The sequence below is a fragment of the Callionymus lyra genome, chromosome 4 (genome assembly GCF_982586985.1).
Source record: "Callionymus lyra chromosome 4, fCalLyr1.hap1.1, whole genome shotgun sequence".
NCBI lineage: Eukaryota > Metazoa > Chordata > Actinopteri > Syngnathiformes > Callionymidae > Callionymus > Callionymus lyra.
This window is the reverse complement of record NC_141821.1, coordinates 5487319-5505666: the sequence shown is the minus strand read 5'-3', so window position 1 is coordinate 5505666 and position 18348 is coordinate 5487319. Positions and strand designations below refer to the sequence as shown.

The 18348-nt window shown below is 37.9% G+C and overlaps 1 protein-coding gene across 1 annotated transcript in view; it reads right to left on the bottom strand.

Annotated features, from left to right (window-relative positions):
• Positions 1-18348, bottom strand: part of arap2 (ArfGAP with RhoGAP domain, ankyrin repeat and PH domain 2) — a 151509-nt gene that overhangs the window by 73134 nt on the left and 60027 nt on the right. The window contains exons 11-13 of the mRNA XM_087788548.1: positions 13827-14026; positions 6235-6320; positions 4514-4696 (exon numbers count right to left, since the gene is read on the bottom strand). Coding sequence (XP_087644674.1) covers positions 4514-4696; positions 6235-6320; positions 13827-14026 — 469 coding nt within the window. The remainder of the gene's footprint in view (positions 1-4513; positions 4697-6234; positions 6321-13826; positions 14027-18348) is intronic.

The window sequence follows — 18348 nt, the reverse complement described above, 5'->3', positions numbered from 1 at the left end:
AATATTATTATCATAAACTTTGGATCACAGTGTAGGATTCTTCTTAACAATGATCTTCATTACAAGTCCAGGCTTATTAACTTCAGAGTAGTTTCCCAGGGTTTAGATTTCAGATTGAGGTTGAGATTTTGAAAAGAAAGTAAGTAATTTCTTATCTTCACCAGCAATTTATATTAATATGATAAACCAACATGAATCGACCTACCTAGCTAGCTAACTCTGGACCCATCTTCACAACCATCTTATTGATAAATAAAACGACATAAACACTTGGCATAATGTGACCAAACATAACCTGATATAATGGAGTAGAACTGAAAGCAATGTTACACAACCTTAGATATCTAACGTAACAGAACGTAACATAACCCGACGTAACATAACGTGACACATAACACAACCTAACATAACATAAGATAAGATAACGCGACATGAGATAACGCCAAATAACATATCACAAAATATAAAATAAAGCAAAGTTACATTATGCAAAATTAAAAATAAAGCAAAATAAAATAAAGTAAACTCAAATAATGCGAAAATAACAGCGCTAAATAACATAACGCAAAATAACATAATGCAGAATTTAAAATAAAGCAAATTAACATAGCACAAATTAACACAACACAGATAACATAACACATACTTTAAAGATCAAGATAATACTGAGAACAACACAGGAGTTCCAGAAAATCAAGGAAAAGCCTGAACAAATAGAAACGTCTTAACATGTTTCTTAAAGGAGTCAGTAGATCCATCAAGCGCAAAGAGAGAGAAGATCGTTCCAAAGCTTAGGAGCAACAGCCTGAAAAGATTTCTCTCCTCTGGTCCTGAACCGTGTTCAGGAACCATAAGTAGATTCTGATCCACAGACCTCAAAGCCCGAGCTGGGGTGTAAGGCTGGATCAGATCAGTGATGTAAGGAGGAGCCTGACCATGAATAGATCTGAAAGTAAGAACCAGAATTTTAAAGTTGATCCTGAAAGAAACTGGAAGCCAGTGAAGAGTTTTAAGGATCGGAGAAATGTGAGTTCTTCTACTAGAGCGGGTTAGAATTCTCGCTGCAGAGTTCTGAATCAACTGCAGACGAGACAGATCCTTCTTGTTAAGACATGAAAACAAACTGTTACAATAGTCCAGACGAGAAGAAACAAACGCATGGATTATAAGATCCAGATCATGTTCTGACAACATTTTCCTTTAGAGATTTTTCTCAGTTGAAGGAAACAGTTTCTGGTCAGTTTTCTTCAGTGTTGAACAAGAGACATGTCTTTATCAAATACAACACCCAGTTTTCTCAGGCTCAGTTTGACAGACCGACCTAAGTCACCCAAGTACTGACTGAACCCTGGAACCTTATCTTCAGGAGCAATCACCAGTGTTTCAGTTTTGTCCACATTTAGCGTGACATAACGTTAATGTATGCTCATAACATAACGCTTCAGTCACGTTTTTTTTCATACTGGGTATGAATGGTCCTGATGTACCAGCTATATTCAAACTGAGGGAGCTGAAACTAGATCGAACCAGATTGACTGTGGAACATAATTAAAAGGATCAGATCTGTAAAGACACAAAATAATTAGAAATCTTGATAATCTAAAAATGATTGATATATAAACCCTAACTAACTAAAAATACTGTTTAAAAGTACGTAGAGGAAAACTCTTGTTAACATTTTCTGACAATGATTCAGGAGCCTGTATCTATAAAAGCTAGAAAACCATTCCTCTGACCCTCCTTCTCCATCAGACCCGCGCACAGTGACCCCCAACAAAGTGGACCAACAGTAAAGTCGAGTGGCAAACGGAACAATCTCACTGAGCAACCTTTTCCTTTTATCCGCCTTGGACCAGGTCTGGATGTCGCATCGATCTGTCACAAGAAAACAGTGTGTGTCCAAAAGTGTTGTGAACCTTATGCACGCACACCTGAGCAACCAACACACACACACACTCTGTGTCGATACGACAGTAAAGGAACTTCGACTGTTAAATATGCCGGTCAATGTCCACAGTCTGGAGGAAGAAAAAGGTTGAAAATCTGGATCAACTCCCTTCGTTTCCCCTCATCTGCAAGGAGACTCCGCTGGGTCAGATTATGGTGTCTCATGCAACCTGGTCTTATTCCGTATCGTCTCTGGAAATGACCTTCCGTGTCATAGCAATTACCGCGACCACTGGAGGGTTTGGCGTGTGTGTGAGTGTGTGTAATGATATAAGAAGGTCCTTTGACACCCTTCTCTCTAGGTCACTTGGCCTGCCGAGACTCCGCGGAGGTCACTGGGATATGAGCTTCTAATGGGAAACATGGGAATAAGAAGGAGGAGTGAAATACAGACGGAGGAACGGAGGAGTTTAGCAGAATAAAAAAGACCATTTAAGGACGTATATCGATGGAGTCAGGTATAAATCACTTCATTTTTACGCAACTTTACTCAAACTGGCACTTTAAATGCAGTCTCGACGCCGGTGTTGACCCCGGGGTTAATAAAAGCCTATTAAACGACTTCAAAAATATCATGAATGTCAACAAGCAAATTGCTTGTGTTACTCACTTTGTAGGCGAGTCCCAGAGGAGCCGCCGCTTTATAGCTGTTGCTATTTCATACTTAAGTAAATGTGGCGCAGAGATGGGACGACTTGTCCAATGAGCTTAAGCTCAGCAGACTTGTTTATGTTAAAAATACTTTGTTTTTCATGTTTTCTTTGTTATCCATATATTTTAAAAGGCTCGTCATTTTTTTCCGCTGATCCTGCGACCTATATTTGTTTTTAGAGGGACGGTTGTAATTTTAGCACCAATAATGAGGAGTCGGGCGACGTGAGAGTCACAAACACACTAATAGATCTGGATCCGATGTCGCAGAAGTTTTTTTTTTTTTAAAGGCAGACGGTTCTATTGCTTTCCTTTTTTTTTCTCTTGTCTTATCGGCAGAACATTTATATGTCACTTAGTCTGCCCTGCTTCATTCAACTGTCAAAATATCCGTTGAACAAAGTTAGTAACTGCCACAAAACAAACATGTGCATTTGAACAAAAAATATCCTCGAAATTAACATGGAAAAATCTTCCTCAAACAAGGTTTTGCAGGTTTAACTTTCAGTTGGAGTTTCATTTATTCTCCGAATGGAAAACCAGTGTCAAAATGTCTTGCTTAAAAAAAAATCCAAGGTTTCCTGTTCTGACTGCAAATGTAAAATATTGCAACATACCACTCCTCGTTGCAAACCTTCGTCAGAAAGGGTATTTGCACACCATCACGGCTGACATGTTGGGGAGAAGAGAAAAGTGTCTCTCTTTGTTCCATAGCTGAACAAAATCACCTGCTACACAATGTACTGTTTTCTGGCTGGAAAATAGGATGATGCAATAACTTTGTTTTTACTTTAAGAAGTAAAACGATATTAAACACACCTGCAACCAGGCCTGAGTTTAATATTGCCAACTAGAAAATAAAACTAATTGATATCCATCATATCCAAAGCAAGGTCCCTGTTTTCCACGTTTAAATAGGATCGATTTCTAGTTTAGCTACATGACATCGTGGGTCAGATGTCGACCATGTCATTCAAGCAGGAAACCAGTTATAAAAGTAAAGTAGGTTCAGTGTATTCACAACCTACCATGGAGAGGGTCTTTCTTCGCTTATGCTACCCACACAACAGAATACTTTGAAAAAATTCCATCAGCTCACATCTAATACTACTACTCTGAGAAAATGGATTATATTTTATAGCTCAACAACCAGATTATTTTGGTATAAATATGAATAACAAGGTATTTATTATCTATTTCATAAGCACACACGATTTTATTGATTGTCTTTTTAATATAATTAATATGTATTTAATTCATACGTATTATTGTCCTTTGGTACTTCAGTCCTGTGCTTTGTAAAGCATCTTTGTGTGTCATAAATCGCTCTAAAAATATGATGCATTATTATAACTAAACAGTGACCGCATCCTCAAAGACTTTTTCACCTTGCTCTCCCAGACACTCGTCCGCATCCTTCTAATCTTCTTCCTCCTCCTTTCCAAGTAGGAAAACAACACACATTAGCATAACAGCTGACGCAGGCACTCGCTAAGTCGTTTGTCAGCTTTTAAATGCACAAGGCATTTGCATCCTTTAAGAAGCAGCCAAAAAAACATACACTGTTTTTTAAGAAGCCAAAAAAAAAACCCAGCCGAGATGCTTAGGTGATGCCCTGAAGGCAAAATCTGTAACGCTCAGATCGATAAGAAGTTGCCTTTGACAACTGCAGACTTTCACTCACTGTCAAAAGGTCACCAAGCTATAGTGGAGTATTTATCTGGTGGCGTATGCCAGATCCCAGGTGTCCAAGCAAATATGCAGCAAGTGTAGGTACTAACTTCCAGTTGCCAGCAGAATGTCTGCTCCAAGAAAAGAAGTCCGATGGCTAAAAATAGAAAAGTCAATTCTTGGCTGAGACTGAAGACGAGCTGCGAGCAGTAGCTGCAACCATGTAGTCTCTCTTAATGCACACCTGATTTATTTCGTCCAAGTCGTTAAAGCCCTCCAAAATGTTCCGGTACTTTCTCTCGCGGTACTTTCGGCGGATGAATGTGGCGCGTTGTTCTGCCGAAGCGCCGCCGTAGATTTCCTCGTCAACGGGAAGATTTGCGGCCCAGAAAGTGTTGGCGTTCCGGTTTCCTATCGCCAAAAAGAGCTGAAAAAAAAAATCTGAGTGAAATTTAAAATGCAAATATCTGTTTCATTCTTTCTCTCTGTGTTCTTTAGTGACTTCCCTCTCTACGGTAGTACTGCCAACGTGATTAGAAATTGTTTGATTGGTTATTTTGTTCGTTTTAACAGGTTGTTAAACAGGTTTCTACGTGTTTAACAACCTGTTTTAAAGGAATATGGAAATAGAATGCAGCATTATGTGAAGTGTTTTATTTTGCTTCCAGCTGAGCTGCTGAATGTGAGATACCAAGCCTGCAAAGTTGATTAGCCAAATAGCATAGCATTTCAAAGACATCAATACAATTATGTAATGTATTATTAGTTTAATAAACCTTGTATTTATAGAGGATGTGATACTGGCCTGACTAGTGATACAAGGGACTGCTCTGAGTCAAATAGATTGTCTGCCTAATTATGAATACTATACTCTTTATATTCTATCCATCCATCTATCCATGCATCTATCCATGCATCTATCCATGCATCTATCCATCCATCTATCTATCCATCTACCCATCCATCCATGCATCTATCCATCCATCCATCCATCCATCAATCTATGTATCTATGTATCTATCCATCAATCTATCTATCCATCTACGTATCCATCTATCCATCTATCCACTGTATATATCTATCCATCTATGTATTTATGTATTTATGTATCTATCTATCTATCTATCTATCTATCTATCTATCTATCTATCTATCTATCTATCTATCTATCTATCTATCTATCCATCTATGTATCTATCTATCTATCTATCTATCTATCTATCTATCTATCTATCTATCTATCTATCTATCTATCTATCCATCTATCCATCTATGTATCTATCTATCTATCTATCTATCTATCTATCTATCTATGTATCTATCTATCTATCTATCTATCTATCTATCTATCTATCTATCTATCTATCTATATATTCATCTATCTACTGTATATAGCTATCTATCCATCTATTCATCTATCCACTGTATATATATATATCCATCTATCCATCTATCTATCTATCTATCCATCTATTCATCTATCTACTGTATATAGCTATCTATCCATCTATCCATCCCACCATCTATCCATCTGTAGCTATTGGAAAAAAACAATTTCCCGAAGGAGACCTCCTGAGGGATCAATAAAGTTTTACCTTACCTTACCTTACTTTATCTATCCATCAATCCATCTACTTATAGAGACATGGCGATGTAAGAATAATCTTTAAGCAAAGCACTATGTCATTTTGAAGTTTAGTGAAACATACTTCAGAAACATTGCATCGTGTGCCGATCAATAAAGTTTTACCTTACCTTACCTTAACAGCTGTCAATGTTACAAAAAAGAAAAAAACATACATATCTTTGAATTAACACTTTAACCTACTTTGAATGACAATTGGAAATATGTTTAAAAGTGTTTGAAATGCATTCAAATGAGAAGCATGGTAAAAAGAAAAACAATCAAACTGGCAGTACTGCGCTTCTGTACCTCTCAGATGCAGATGTACTGAATGTACAAACCTCTACGAGCTCATTGCTCCAGATGCTGCTGTCCAACTTCAAGCTCCGCACTTTTGAGATGTTTGGTCCGAGAGAGCGATGTTGACCTGGTGCACACAAACACACAGAGGGGTGGAAACACAAGATCAAAGGCAAATAACAGTCCAGCATGACATTCATTTTAAAAAAAGCAGCAGAAAACAAATCCAGATAAATATGAAACTTCACAAACACAACCTGTGAACCGGATACGAGCTGCCGAACGACAGCGAGACAAAGCAAGAACGAGAGCTGGTTCTGTCGACAGACATATTTAGTCCCTTCACCAGTGCTAATTGGAAATGAAAGCGCAGAACGAGGACCATTAATTGCTAATGAATCATGAGTAATTCATTTTGTTGTTGGTCGGCCTGTTTATATGGGTGAGCGAGAGGCTTCTGCGACTGCTTATGGCCAAAGAGTAGACATGAATAAAACATAAGACATGTGTGGATGAGAATTACTGCCCTGTGTGTGACGGTCGGTAATTTCAGATTTGCTGAGATCTCATTATGGTACTTAAGCAGACCAGCTGTGGAGAAAAAAAGAATGTATGAACTAAGCTGAGAGGAAATGGTTTTTAAGCAGATGTGCAATAGAGGAGCTTCAGCCAACATTCATAGTCCCAGTAATGACATTTAAAAGTAAAACCAAAATAGGAACCATTTTCTCTCTTAAAAAAATGTGAATACACAAAAGCCTACAATAATATGTCATCTGAAAAAGAGAATTGAAAATGGAATTGTCCTGACAGGAACCTTGAGATGTCAAAGGCCAGGTAAACATTATCAACTATAAAAAAAAGAAAAAAGGCCAGGCTTACTTTTAAGGTCTTGATCACAATTACTCCTTTCATCCTTCCCACGGTCTGAAAAAATGTGGCACTTGAATTGAATTGAATAGAAAATAATTGAAGATGCTTCAAAAACAAGGACTGGGAAATATCGGTGTTTGTTTCACACCATCGTAACTGTTACAGATTGACACTTGATGTAACCTCATTTCCATTGGATAGAGAAGGAGAATTAATTCAAAAGAGCACGAATGGAAAATGTTTGCCACATTTAAACCGCAGAAAATGAAATCTACGCGACATTTTAAAGGGATAGTTTACCTTGTTACAGTCAGAAACGCAGTATGTCTGTATGGTGGTGGTGAGAACTTTAAAAACATCCAAATACCTCCATAATGCTCGACTGATATGTTCCTCGACACAAGAAACTATTTCCGAAAAGAGTTAAACAAATTTATGGCAGACACTAGGAACCATTTTTCTTCTGTGCATTAGCTTTCTACTGATTATTTCAACTTTTTCAGAACACCTTTTTCTGGTCAGTGCTTCAATATTACAAACCAGCAGTATGGAGGTATTTGGATGTTTAAAAGTGTTGGACCAAGAAAGCCGGATTTGCGACCATCATTTCTGACAAAACATCGTCAATCGCTTGTTTAAAGTCAAAATGAATCTTCCACAAGGATGATACATAAACATACTTCAGTTATTTTACTTCCTTGCGGAGACATCATTCCTGATCTTAGAAACGTTTTTAAAGTTCTCACCACCACCATAAGGACATACAATTCTGCCTGTAACTGGGTAAACTATCCCTTTAAAAACGTTGCAGAGATTTCATTTTCTGCAGTGTAAATGTTGCAAACAATTTCCATTCGTGCTCTTTTGAATTAATTCTCCTTCTCTATCCAATGGAAATGAGGTTACATCGAGTGTCAATCTGTATCAGTTACGATGGTGTGAAACAAACACCGATATTTCCCTGTCTTTGTTTTTGAAGCATCTTCAATTATTTTCTATTCAATTCAATCCAAGTGCCAAATTATTTCAGACCGTGGGAAGGATGGAAGGAGTAATTGTGATCAAGACCTTAAAAGTAAGCCTGGCTTTTTTTTTTATAGTTGATTACGTTGACTTGGCATTTGACATCTCAAGGTTCCTGTCAGGACAATTTCATTTTCAATTCTCTTTTGCAGATGACACGTTATTGTTTTGGCTTTTTGTATTCACTGGGTTCTTTTCAAATACATTTCTTTTGTTTCAAAGCCACTTGAAATTTGGCTTAATAATGGTCAACTTTCATATGTTTTTAAGCGAGAAAATGGTCCACAGCACAGGAGCAGGTCCACTCGCAGAGACAGATTCTACCCGTGCGAGTGAAGACGAGTGCACAGTCAGATCTTTACACCGACTGCAAATAGCCCGTCGCATATGTCTTCATCTTTTTGTCAAACTGAGAACTGGCGCACAGGCGAGCCGTCCCATGGCAGCGGCTTTTCACCAAAATAAATCCAACCTGCCACAGAGTTCACCCCCAATTAAAAAAACGTTCTGCTCCCGCAACAGTTCATGAAACACTTTTGCCCTCATTGTGTGGCTTTTCCTCCTTCTCCGTGTGGAAACTCGTGTGAGGCCCCGGGAGGAAAAACCTTACAACATAGTAACAGTGGGAAAGAGCTTGAAATACAGAGGAGACGGCAGCGTATCAGGAGTCCATGGCAAAACCAATAGGTTTTTTCTGTAGCATTTTTCATAAATGCACTGGACAACCCTGCTATGTCGGTAACCTCGGGCACAGCTACTTATTTTCCGGACAAAACGGCCCCCGTCTCACCAGGATGAAGTTTTATGAGAAGTCAATGTGTCCCAGGTTTGAGTTTTATGATCCCACAAATCTGCCTAAGTGGATAAACGTATGGCTAATGATTCATTTAGGTTAATTTGAACTTGTAAAAATGGTTAACAACATCTCCACGACACTCTTGCTGAAAGCCAAGCCATCATGAAGGGCAATGGTTTTAGGTAGAGATGGTTTGATATCATGAAACGGCTGATGAGGCATCATGACTCAGTATCTTCATTTTGAAAAACCACTATATGTCACTCTCTGCTTCATAACATTTGACTCAGATCTACTAATTCAATGAAACCTGGCATCACTTTCAAACTCTGAAATCTGATCCACAGACCTCAGAGCCCGAGCTGGGTTGTAAGTCTGGATCAGATCACTGATGGAAGGTCTGACCATGAATAGATCTGAAAGTAAGAACCAGAATTTTAAAGTTGATCCTGAAAGAAACTGGCAGGCAGTGAAGTGACTTTTAGTTAAGGCAACAATGCAGCTAATCTATGGATTTTTACAGGTTACAGCCTACAGGAGGCGCTCTAGCAGGAAACAAAAGGGTGATACAGAAAAGACAACGCGACTAAAAACATGGTCGTTCCCATGGCCGTTCAAGAAGGAAGTATGGAAGTTTGGGATGATTGAATTGACAATGAGTTGTTGGAGACGGCAGCGTAAATAAGATGACAAAAGATTGGCCAGAAATTGACATTATTATGGTTGCCATGGTAATGTCGTTTCACAGCTGATTTGCACAATTGCTCTCAGAAAAGAGTTAATTCAATTGAAAAAAAGTGCTAAATTATCATGTTACAACATGCACTTTTTTGGTTTACCAACAGGTGCAATCTATATATGTATATTTCTGATAGTGGGAAGGATGGAAGGAGTAATTGTGATCAAGACCTTAAAAGTTTTTTGTTTTTTTTCCTTCACACATTCAGAGGCACTTTAGTCTGGAAATTATGATATTATACAAATAATTACCCATAATATTTTCTAACATTTATTTAATACATTTATCTTTCTTAACATCTCTTATATAATCTGGTACAAAAATACATTCAGTATGAAAGTCTTGAATCCTTAACCATCTGATGTTGACTTTTATAACTTGGGGCGCAACTGTCCTTTTGAAACACAAGTTTAAGACTTCTGACTTAAAGTGACCCTCAAATAACATTAAGTTCAGATAGTTTTGATATTGTGTATTTTTAATAATCAATATATATGTTTTATTTTTAAACACAGGTTTTTAATGGTTTACAGTTCAATAAAGTGTGTCTGAAACAAATTAATTGAATTTTCTCGGTACTTTAACCATTCAAAAACCACGGCGTTTATTCATGTTTGTGTTGTAATTAAACTTCCAGGCGCTAGTCGGCATCAGTCATTCCACAGCTGAAGGAACTACAAAATCCTGTGAGATGCCGGCGATGACTGAGGACGAGAGGATACAGTGACTCCAGCAGTTTTTGAAGCTGATGTTTTGACATATTTTGATTTTAAATTATGAAAAAAAAGAAAATTCTGCAACACCAGAGTCAAGTACTGTATGTTTTTTTTATAAGGGCTCAAAAAAGGTAGAAACCAACCAATTTTTACCACGAAAACTTTAAAAAAAAAGCCAAAAATCAACGTCTCTGAAAATGGAAAATAATGTCGGAAAACTAAAGTATGATATCCGATGGACCATGTAAATGCAAATAATTGTTGCCCAAATGTGTAAAATGTTGTTATTTGAAGGCTAAAAAAGAGGTAGAAATCGACATGTATTTACCATAAATATTTGTAAAGAGATTTAAAAAATCGACGTCTCTGAAAATGGGAAACAATGTCGGAAAAAGAAAGTATGATATGCGACGGGCCGTGTAGACAATAGTACAAATATATACTAATCCTACAATATCACTATATATCGTAATATATCGTTATGTTGCAACTGTATCATGACACGTATCAACAGTGTCTGGTGAAAGGAATAAATCGTGTACAATCAGGACTTGCATATATGCCCACCAGTTCAAACAAAACAACCTCCACACTCTGGCATACATCCCTTTTTTTTTTAAATTTCTCTTATTTTCCCCAACATGGAAAGAAACTCCCAATTTAAGATCACTCTGAGATGAATCCTGCTCATTACTTCCTCCCCCCTTTGTCTTCTTCAGCAGTTCTCTCCGGATGGTCCGTGACACCGGAGTGCTAATTAGAAGCATTAGAAGGCATTGGTATTCCGAATGGACCACGGTTTAATTCGAAGGAGGGCACGGTGAGAGGACAGACCTTCTCTTTGCAGAAGCTCTCTCCCTCTCTCGGAGCATGTCGACAAATGTAATATTAAACACCACCGCGAATGAAATCATTTAAGGCCGTTTGAAAATGGATGTTGGATTTCCGATGCGTACCAATTACACCAGCTCCGCCGAGGTGAGGCGGAGGATCGCGTTAAATGCAAACGAGGTAAAGGAGGTGACCTGAGTTTCGCTGCTTCCTTCTAATCCCGTTTAACTACCAGGTTTTCCACGATAGGCAAAAGTGGGTTATATTTATTTTATAATGTTATTAGAGCATCCAGACGAGCGATGCCATAACTGATCGAAGATTGACGTATGTTCTTTTAACTTTAATACAACAGACGTGTTTAAACATGTGTTGTTGTTGCTGCTATGAATAAAAGCTTTCATTTACTGTCGGCAGGTCAATGAAAAACAGCACTTCAATTTTAAACACTAAAGTTGATTTAACTTTAAAAACATGTTTATTTTAACAATTTAACCATACATTGTACTCAGGCTAAATCATTTCGATTTAAATGGAAAAGTTTCATAATAAATGCACTTCAAAAATGATTCATCAAATGCAGAATGAAATTAAAAAAAATATCAGATTATAAGTAAGTAAGTAAGTAAGTAAGTAAGTAATATTTATTTATATAGCGCTTTTCGAGACCAGGGTCACAAAGCACTTAAACAATCAAAACAATACTCAAAAAAGTACATACTTTAAAGATCGAGATAATACTGAGAACAACACAGGAGTTCAAGAAATTCAAGGAAAAGCCTGAACAAATAGAAACGTCTTAAGATGTTTCTTAAAGCAGTCAGTAGATCATCAAACACAGAGGAAGATCGTTCCAAAGCTTAGGAGCAACAGCCTGAAAAGATTTCTCTCCTCTGGTCCTGAACCGTGTGCGTGGAACCATAAGTAGATTTTGATCCACAGACCTCAGAGCCCGAGCTTGGGTGTAAGGCTGGATCAGATCAGTGATGTAAGGAGGAGCTTGACCATGAATAGATCTGAAAGTAAGAACCAGAATTTTAAAGTTGATCCTGAAAGAAACTGGAAGCCAGTGAAGAGTTTTAAGGACCGGAGAAATGTGAGTTCTTCTACTAGAGCGGGTCAGAATTCTCGCTGCAGAGTTCTGAATCAACTGCAGACGAGACACATCCTTCTTGTTAAGACATGAATTATGACAAGACAAGATTATGATGACAACACCTTTAGGAAAGTAAAATAAATAAAATAAAATGTATTTTTAATGACATTTGAGATGGAATTTAAGATCAACTCAACGAAAAACGAACAACATTGGATTCATTACATTCAGTAGTATTAGGGACAATTTATCTAAATCTTTATTTAAACATAAAATTTGAGTTTTTGGGTCTGATAAAAAAAGAAATTAATAATAATTGGAAAACAATCAACCTCTAAATATTTTTTTTAAATAATAATAATTTAAGCAAATATTTCTTAATTTGAAATTTGCAACTAACATAAAATCATCATGTGTCCAAATAAAAAAAAGAAAATGAGACATAATATTATTTAAAAAAATACAATAATACAAATACATTTGTATACCAGTTAAGGTCTTATTTTTAAATTCATAAATGTATTGCCTTTTAATCCTTGTGCCATCTTTGGGTCAAGGTGACCCAAATCACCCAAGGTGAAAACAAATGTGTTTGAGGTATCCCTTGTGTTATCTCTGGGTCAACACAAAGAAATACAGAACACAGAAATACATTTGTTTTGGCACCTTGACCAGGAGGCCCACAAGGGTTAGGACCGGAAGAATCTCTGAGACACAAGTTTGTCTTCATGTGTAAATAGTAAAGCCAAATAAAATCTCCCTCATCAGCGTTTCTATGTTAAGAACATCTATATTTTAAGGAAGATAAATGTATTTATTTGTGTGTTGCGACCAAAGTGAGGCGACACTCTTAAACCAGAGCTCTGAAACCCACCATTCTTTTATCCTCCTGATTCAGGTCTTGCCGATTAGAGATCATTTTGTTCTACTTTCACATTATTTAATTTGATTAAAGTTAGAAAGACACTCAAACAGACTCTTATTCACGACTGAAGTGCTTTGAGTTACAGATAAATCCTATTTTTCAACTTGTTTTGTGGAATGTAAACTGTAAAAATGAGTTTTTATTGGCAAGGAACGTTCCTTAAGGGTTCGTCTTAAGGGTCGACGACCGGTTCTTCTTTAATATCCTTTTTTTTCTTTTTGACAAAGAAACATATCATTTATTATTCACAAAAGGCAAACATTTATTTTTTAACGTCAACAATGGGGGAAACTTTAAGAATTTTTTGTGGCAGTAAAATAAAGACTTTATTCATTCTTTCAATGACCATGAAAAAGTTCTATGAAAAACTCCCTTCTTGTAATGTATCAATTCAAGTTTACATTAGGAAACAAAAAAAATCCACTTGAGGAAGATTCAGCAAATCCACGAGCTCTCTAAGTGAATTACGCAGGAGATGATTGTTGAAGCCTTCATGCCAGAAAACCTTTTATCCTGGATCAATATTATAGATCATGGAGGGATTAGAGCCATATCTGCACAGTCTATAAAATAATGGTGAGCGTTTTTGGGTTTCGTGACATTTCCTCGGTGTGTTTTAAGCGACGTCACTCACCTGCGCACTTCTTACAGATGACCACGCCCAGATTGACGGACGCCCACTCGGGCTGCTCGGCGCCACAGTCGGCGCAGCTCATGTTCGCCTCGTTGAACCAGATCTTCTCCGCCACTTCGTAGTCGGACAGCGTCTCCACGATTGATTCCTGGAGCGCCTCGCTCCACTCCTCCTTCTCCTTTTCTGACTCGGCTGTGAAGCTGTAACAATTGATTTCATTTTTTTTCTTTGTCTTTTGCATACAACCATACGACGCTGTTATTGATCAGATTTCAGCACGCAATTGAACTTGGTGGTGGGCGAGCAGCATTTGGAGTCATTTTGATGCGTTCCTGGCTACGTATGGCTATAAATTACTGAAATAGAACGAGTTAATTTGATGAATTGGTAGAGAGGCAGGTGAAGTCAATCCATCTCTTATCCACATTATGTCAATTTTATCTACTTTTTTATGGTTGGTAAGTATAGAACTGCAACCTGTTAATGAAACTAGAATCATTATTGTTTTGTTACCATGTTGTTATTTTTAAGGTGAAAAATGTTGCCTGAATTTTAAGATTAACATTATTTTATTATATATAATTTAAACATTTTTTAGGCTGCATTTCTTGATGTTGAAGATTAAATACTTCTCATTTTCTACTCGACTTCAAATTGGGGATGTGTTGGGATTATTTTCAGAGTAATCTGTTCTTTTAAGAGTTTTAGACAAAATGTTTGTTCATTTTAAGGTAGTGACTGGAGCTCAGTCTTCTTCGTCTTCATCTTCGTCCAAAAAGACACTTGAAAACATTCCAATACCTCCATATTGCTCGTCTGCACCGTCCTTCTTGTATAGACTTATTTAAGTTCTTCAAACATTTTTGTCTACAACTCTAAAAAGAACAGATTACTCTGAAAATAATCCCAACCCTCAATCAACATGTGAGCGAGTAGAAAATGAGTGAAGTTTGAATTTTGGGTTATTTTTTTTGAGTCAAAGTTGAACGTGGGTTGAAATAATTGGAAAAGGGGTGAAAATGAGAGCAAGGAAGAGAACCGAAAAAAAAGTAGAGATGCCAATGGGACCAAAAGTCGCCATGGCAACCAATATAAAGCGAGGAAGAGGAAGAGAGGCAGGAGGGAGTTGGGGTGAGAGAAACTTTGCCCTGAGCAAAAAAGGCAGCACACCAGTCTCGCTGTGGCCCGACAACCTGCTGGAGATCAATAGGTTGATTGGGTTCAATGGCTCAGATCCCGCTGGTCTCAGCTCTGTTCACAGCTCCCACGGTCAACTGAACTACAACCCTCCCTTCTTTGACCACTGAGGAACAAAAGAAGACTTGCCTTTGAAGACCTTCCATGACGAGAGTTACTTCAGTGCTAATAATGAAGCTTCATATTTATTTAATAGAAGAAGCCCATATATGACATCGGGTTTCAATAGTTGTTATACAGCAAAATAGTAGAGATGTGTCAATGAGGCCTCATGAAACAGTTTCACAGTGAAGTCAGTGTGTCATGAAACAGTTTCATAGTGAAGTCACTGTGTCATGAAACAGTTTTATAGTGAAGTCACTTTGTCATGAAACAGTTTCATATTGAAGTCACTGTGTCATGAAACAGTTTCATAGTGAAGCCACTGTGTCATGAAACAGTTTCATAGTGAAGCCACTGTGTCATGAAACAGTTTCATAGTGAAGTCACTGTGTCATTAAACAGTTTCATAGTGAAGTCACTGTGTCATGAAACAGTTCCATAGTGAAGCAAATGTGTCATGAAACAGTTTCATAGTGAAGCCACTGTGTCATGAAACAGTTTCATAGTGAAGTCACTGTGTCATGAAACAGTTTCATAGTGAAGTCACTGTGTCATGAAACAGTTTCAAAGTGAAGTCACTGTGTCATGAAACAGTTTCATAGTGAAGCCACTGTGTCATGAAGCAGTTTCATAGTGAAGTCACTGTGTCATGAAACCTGTGTCTTACCTTTTAAAAGCCACTAGATGGCAGTCTAACTTGAAATATTTTAAAGCAGAGAGTGACATCTAGAAATTAAGACTCTGTTTCATGACACTGTGGCTTCACCTTCAAGATGTTTCACGAGACATCATCAGCCCATCACTACAAAATAGTGTACAGTAGAGATCACCATGGGCTCTAAAAACGACGCTTCATGAAACAACACAAACCTTTATTGGCCAAAACATTGCCAATCATTTAGACTGAAGAATTCACCCGATTAGTCAAGTACAATACATGTGTTGGTTAGTTGTAATATTGGTTTTATTTGATAAGACTAGTTAACTGATAACCAAGATGACGCCTAACCAATGAGGAACGCTGGTCGTTCACGGACAGAAAAACATTTTCTAAAATGATTTGAAGCTGTTAAATTCTTTTTCCTCTACACAGCTCCAGCGTTACTTGACCCGACACTACTCTTTTGTGTTTCCACCAGCCTTGCTTTCTTCTCAGGAGTGGAGCAAAACTTGAGGGCAATGACGTACACAATAGCCGACTTTTATGAGGAACAAGAACCACAATTAGGGAGAGAAGAGAGAGTCTGCGAAGACCCTCAAGTTTGTGAAGAAGAAAACTTTTCTTTCTCTTCCTCGAGAAAGAGTCTGTACCTTTTCCAACTTTTTGGACCGTCACACTGTACTCTGTCTGGCTGTATTTTTTTTTTTGTTGAATGCCAGGTTTGATTGTTTTGTTGAGAGCCGCAAAGCTCTCTCTTCAGTTACGTATCTGACCAATCAGTGGCCGGCATTAAGTGGCCTATTAAGTGCCAACTCGGATCGCTTGACAGATACTAAATATATGCTTTCAATGTACCGTTGTATCTATTCTTCCAACATTATAAGTCTGTGTGTTGGCCTGAAGCTTAAAGATCTACTAAAAACTCACATGTTTCAAATGTTGATGTCTTCCTCTTCAAGATCCAGTAAGTGCCTCACCATGACCAACATTTTATTTCTTTGAATTAACTATTAAACTAATTGAATGAACTGTTAAACTTGTTTTAAACATATTAAATCCGGTTTGCCATGAATAAACCCAAGAGGTACATTTGTTTGTTCTTGATATTTATCTAAAAATAACATCCTCAGAACAATTTGTTTAGGAAAATGTTGAAGAATTGTGAATCAACGGCTGTAATTCCTACCTCATAGACATAGTAACATGTTTCATTTTATCTAGTCCAGTCAGCTGTTTGTTGCCTGCACATAAGACGACAGCAACAGTGAAGGTAATTCAGTGAGATTCTCCTGCTAAGCGCTGCACGACTACAGTAAGAAACATAATAGCTGTATATCTCTCCAGAAACACTGTCCGTTCTACGCTCAGGATAATCCCAGAACACTTTTCATTAGGGAATAATTTCTAGCTGGAGTAAAAAGTGTAAACACTTCAAAGTCGTTACAGATTGTTCCATACACGCCCTTGAGCTAAGCATTTAAATGCAATTTAACTTGAGCCCTTTTCTCCAGGAAGAGAAAGAAAAAGTTTTCTTCTTCACAAACTTGAGTGTCTTTGCCGACTATATCTTCTCTCCCTAATTGTGGTTCTTGCTCCTCATAAAAGTCGGCTATTGTGTCCACGGGCAGCGACTGAACACTCCGTCCATTTAATGACAGCAAAACAATGGGAAAGCCTAAGTGAGTCTCCACAGCTTAAAGTGATTAGATGAGTTTCGCACTAATCCCCACCTTGGGCAGGTAGGAGAACACTCCCAGGGCTGCCAATCGATTTGATACGCGCACAAACACACACACACACACACACTAACACACACGCTGGCCACGGACCGCACAAACACACACACACACAATCTTTCTGCAATCACCTCATCAAACAATTCTGGGAAAAAACCTGAGCTCATTTCAATTCAACCTCTCTTTTCTTTGTGCCAAACAAAATGGCAATTACGTCCAGCATATTAGGGAAAGCACCCGGCGATAGCGCCATTAACGGACCCGACACCGACAGATCGATCAGACATGCAACAGACAGGTGGAGAAATGAGAGGGGAAAAATCTTTACGGGAGGCAGCGGGCGAAAACAGAAGGGAAGGGGTAACAAAGGGAGAAGGGTGAACAAGGCAACACAAACAAACAAGCAGAGCTTTGTCCAAGCAGCTGTGACCGTTGTATTCTAAATGGACCATTACAGCACAAAACCAGCAGCCGGCTCATTGATTGATGGGCCCCTGGGAGTCACCTGAAAGTGTTCCTGCGTTTGCACTAACAAAATAAAACAAATTAACATAAATGAGTCGAGGGTTTTGATCAGTATTCGAGCCGCAAATTAGTTTGTGTTTATTCTGAGGCTTAGGCTACCCTTGACAGGTTTCACCAAATATTTGATATTTGATAAAGGGTGTGTGCTAATATTTGACATGTTTTTTCATTGGTTGCTTTCAGGTAATTTCTAATACCTGACTCCATCAGTCGGTTTATCATTATTCTACACTTTGGTCCATGTCAATCTGTCAATTTAAGTGAAAACTTTATTCTGGAATTCTAAAAAAAAGGGCTGTAA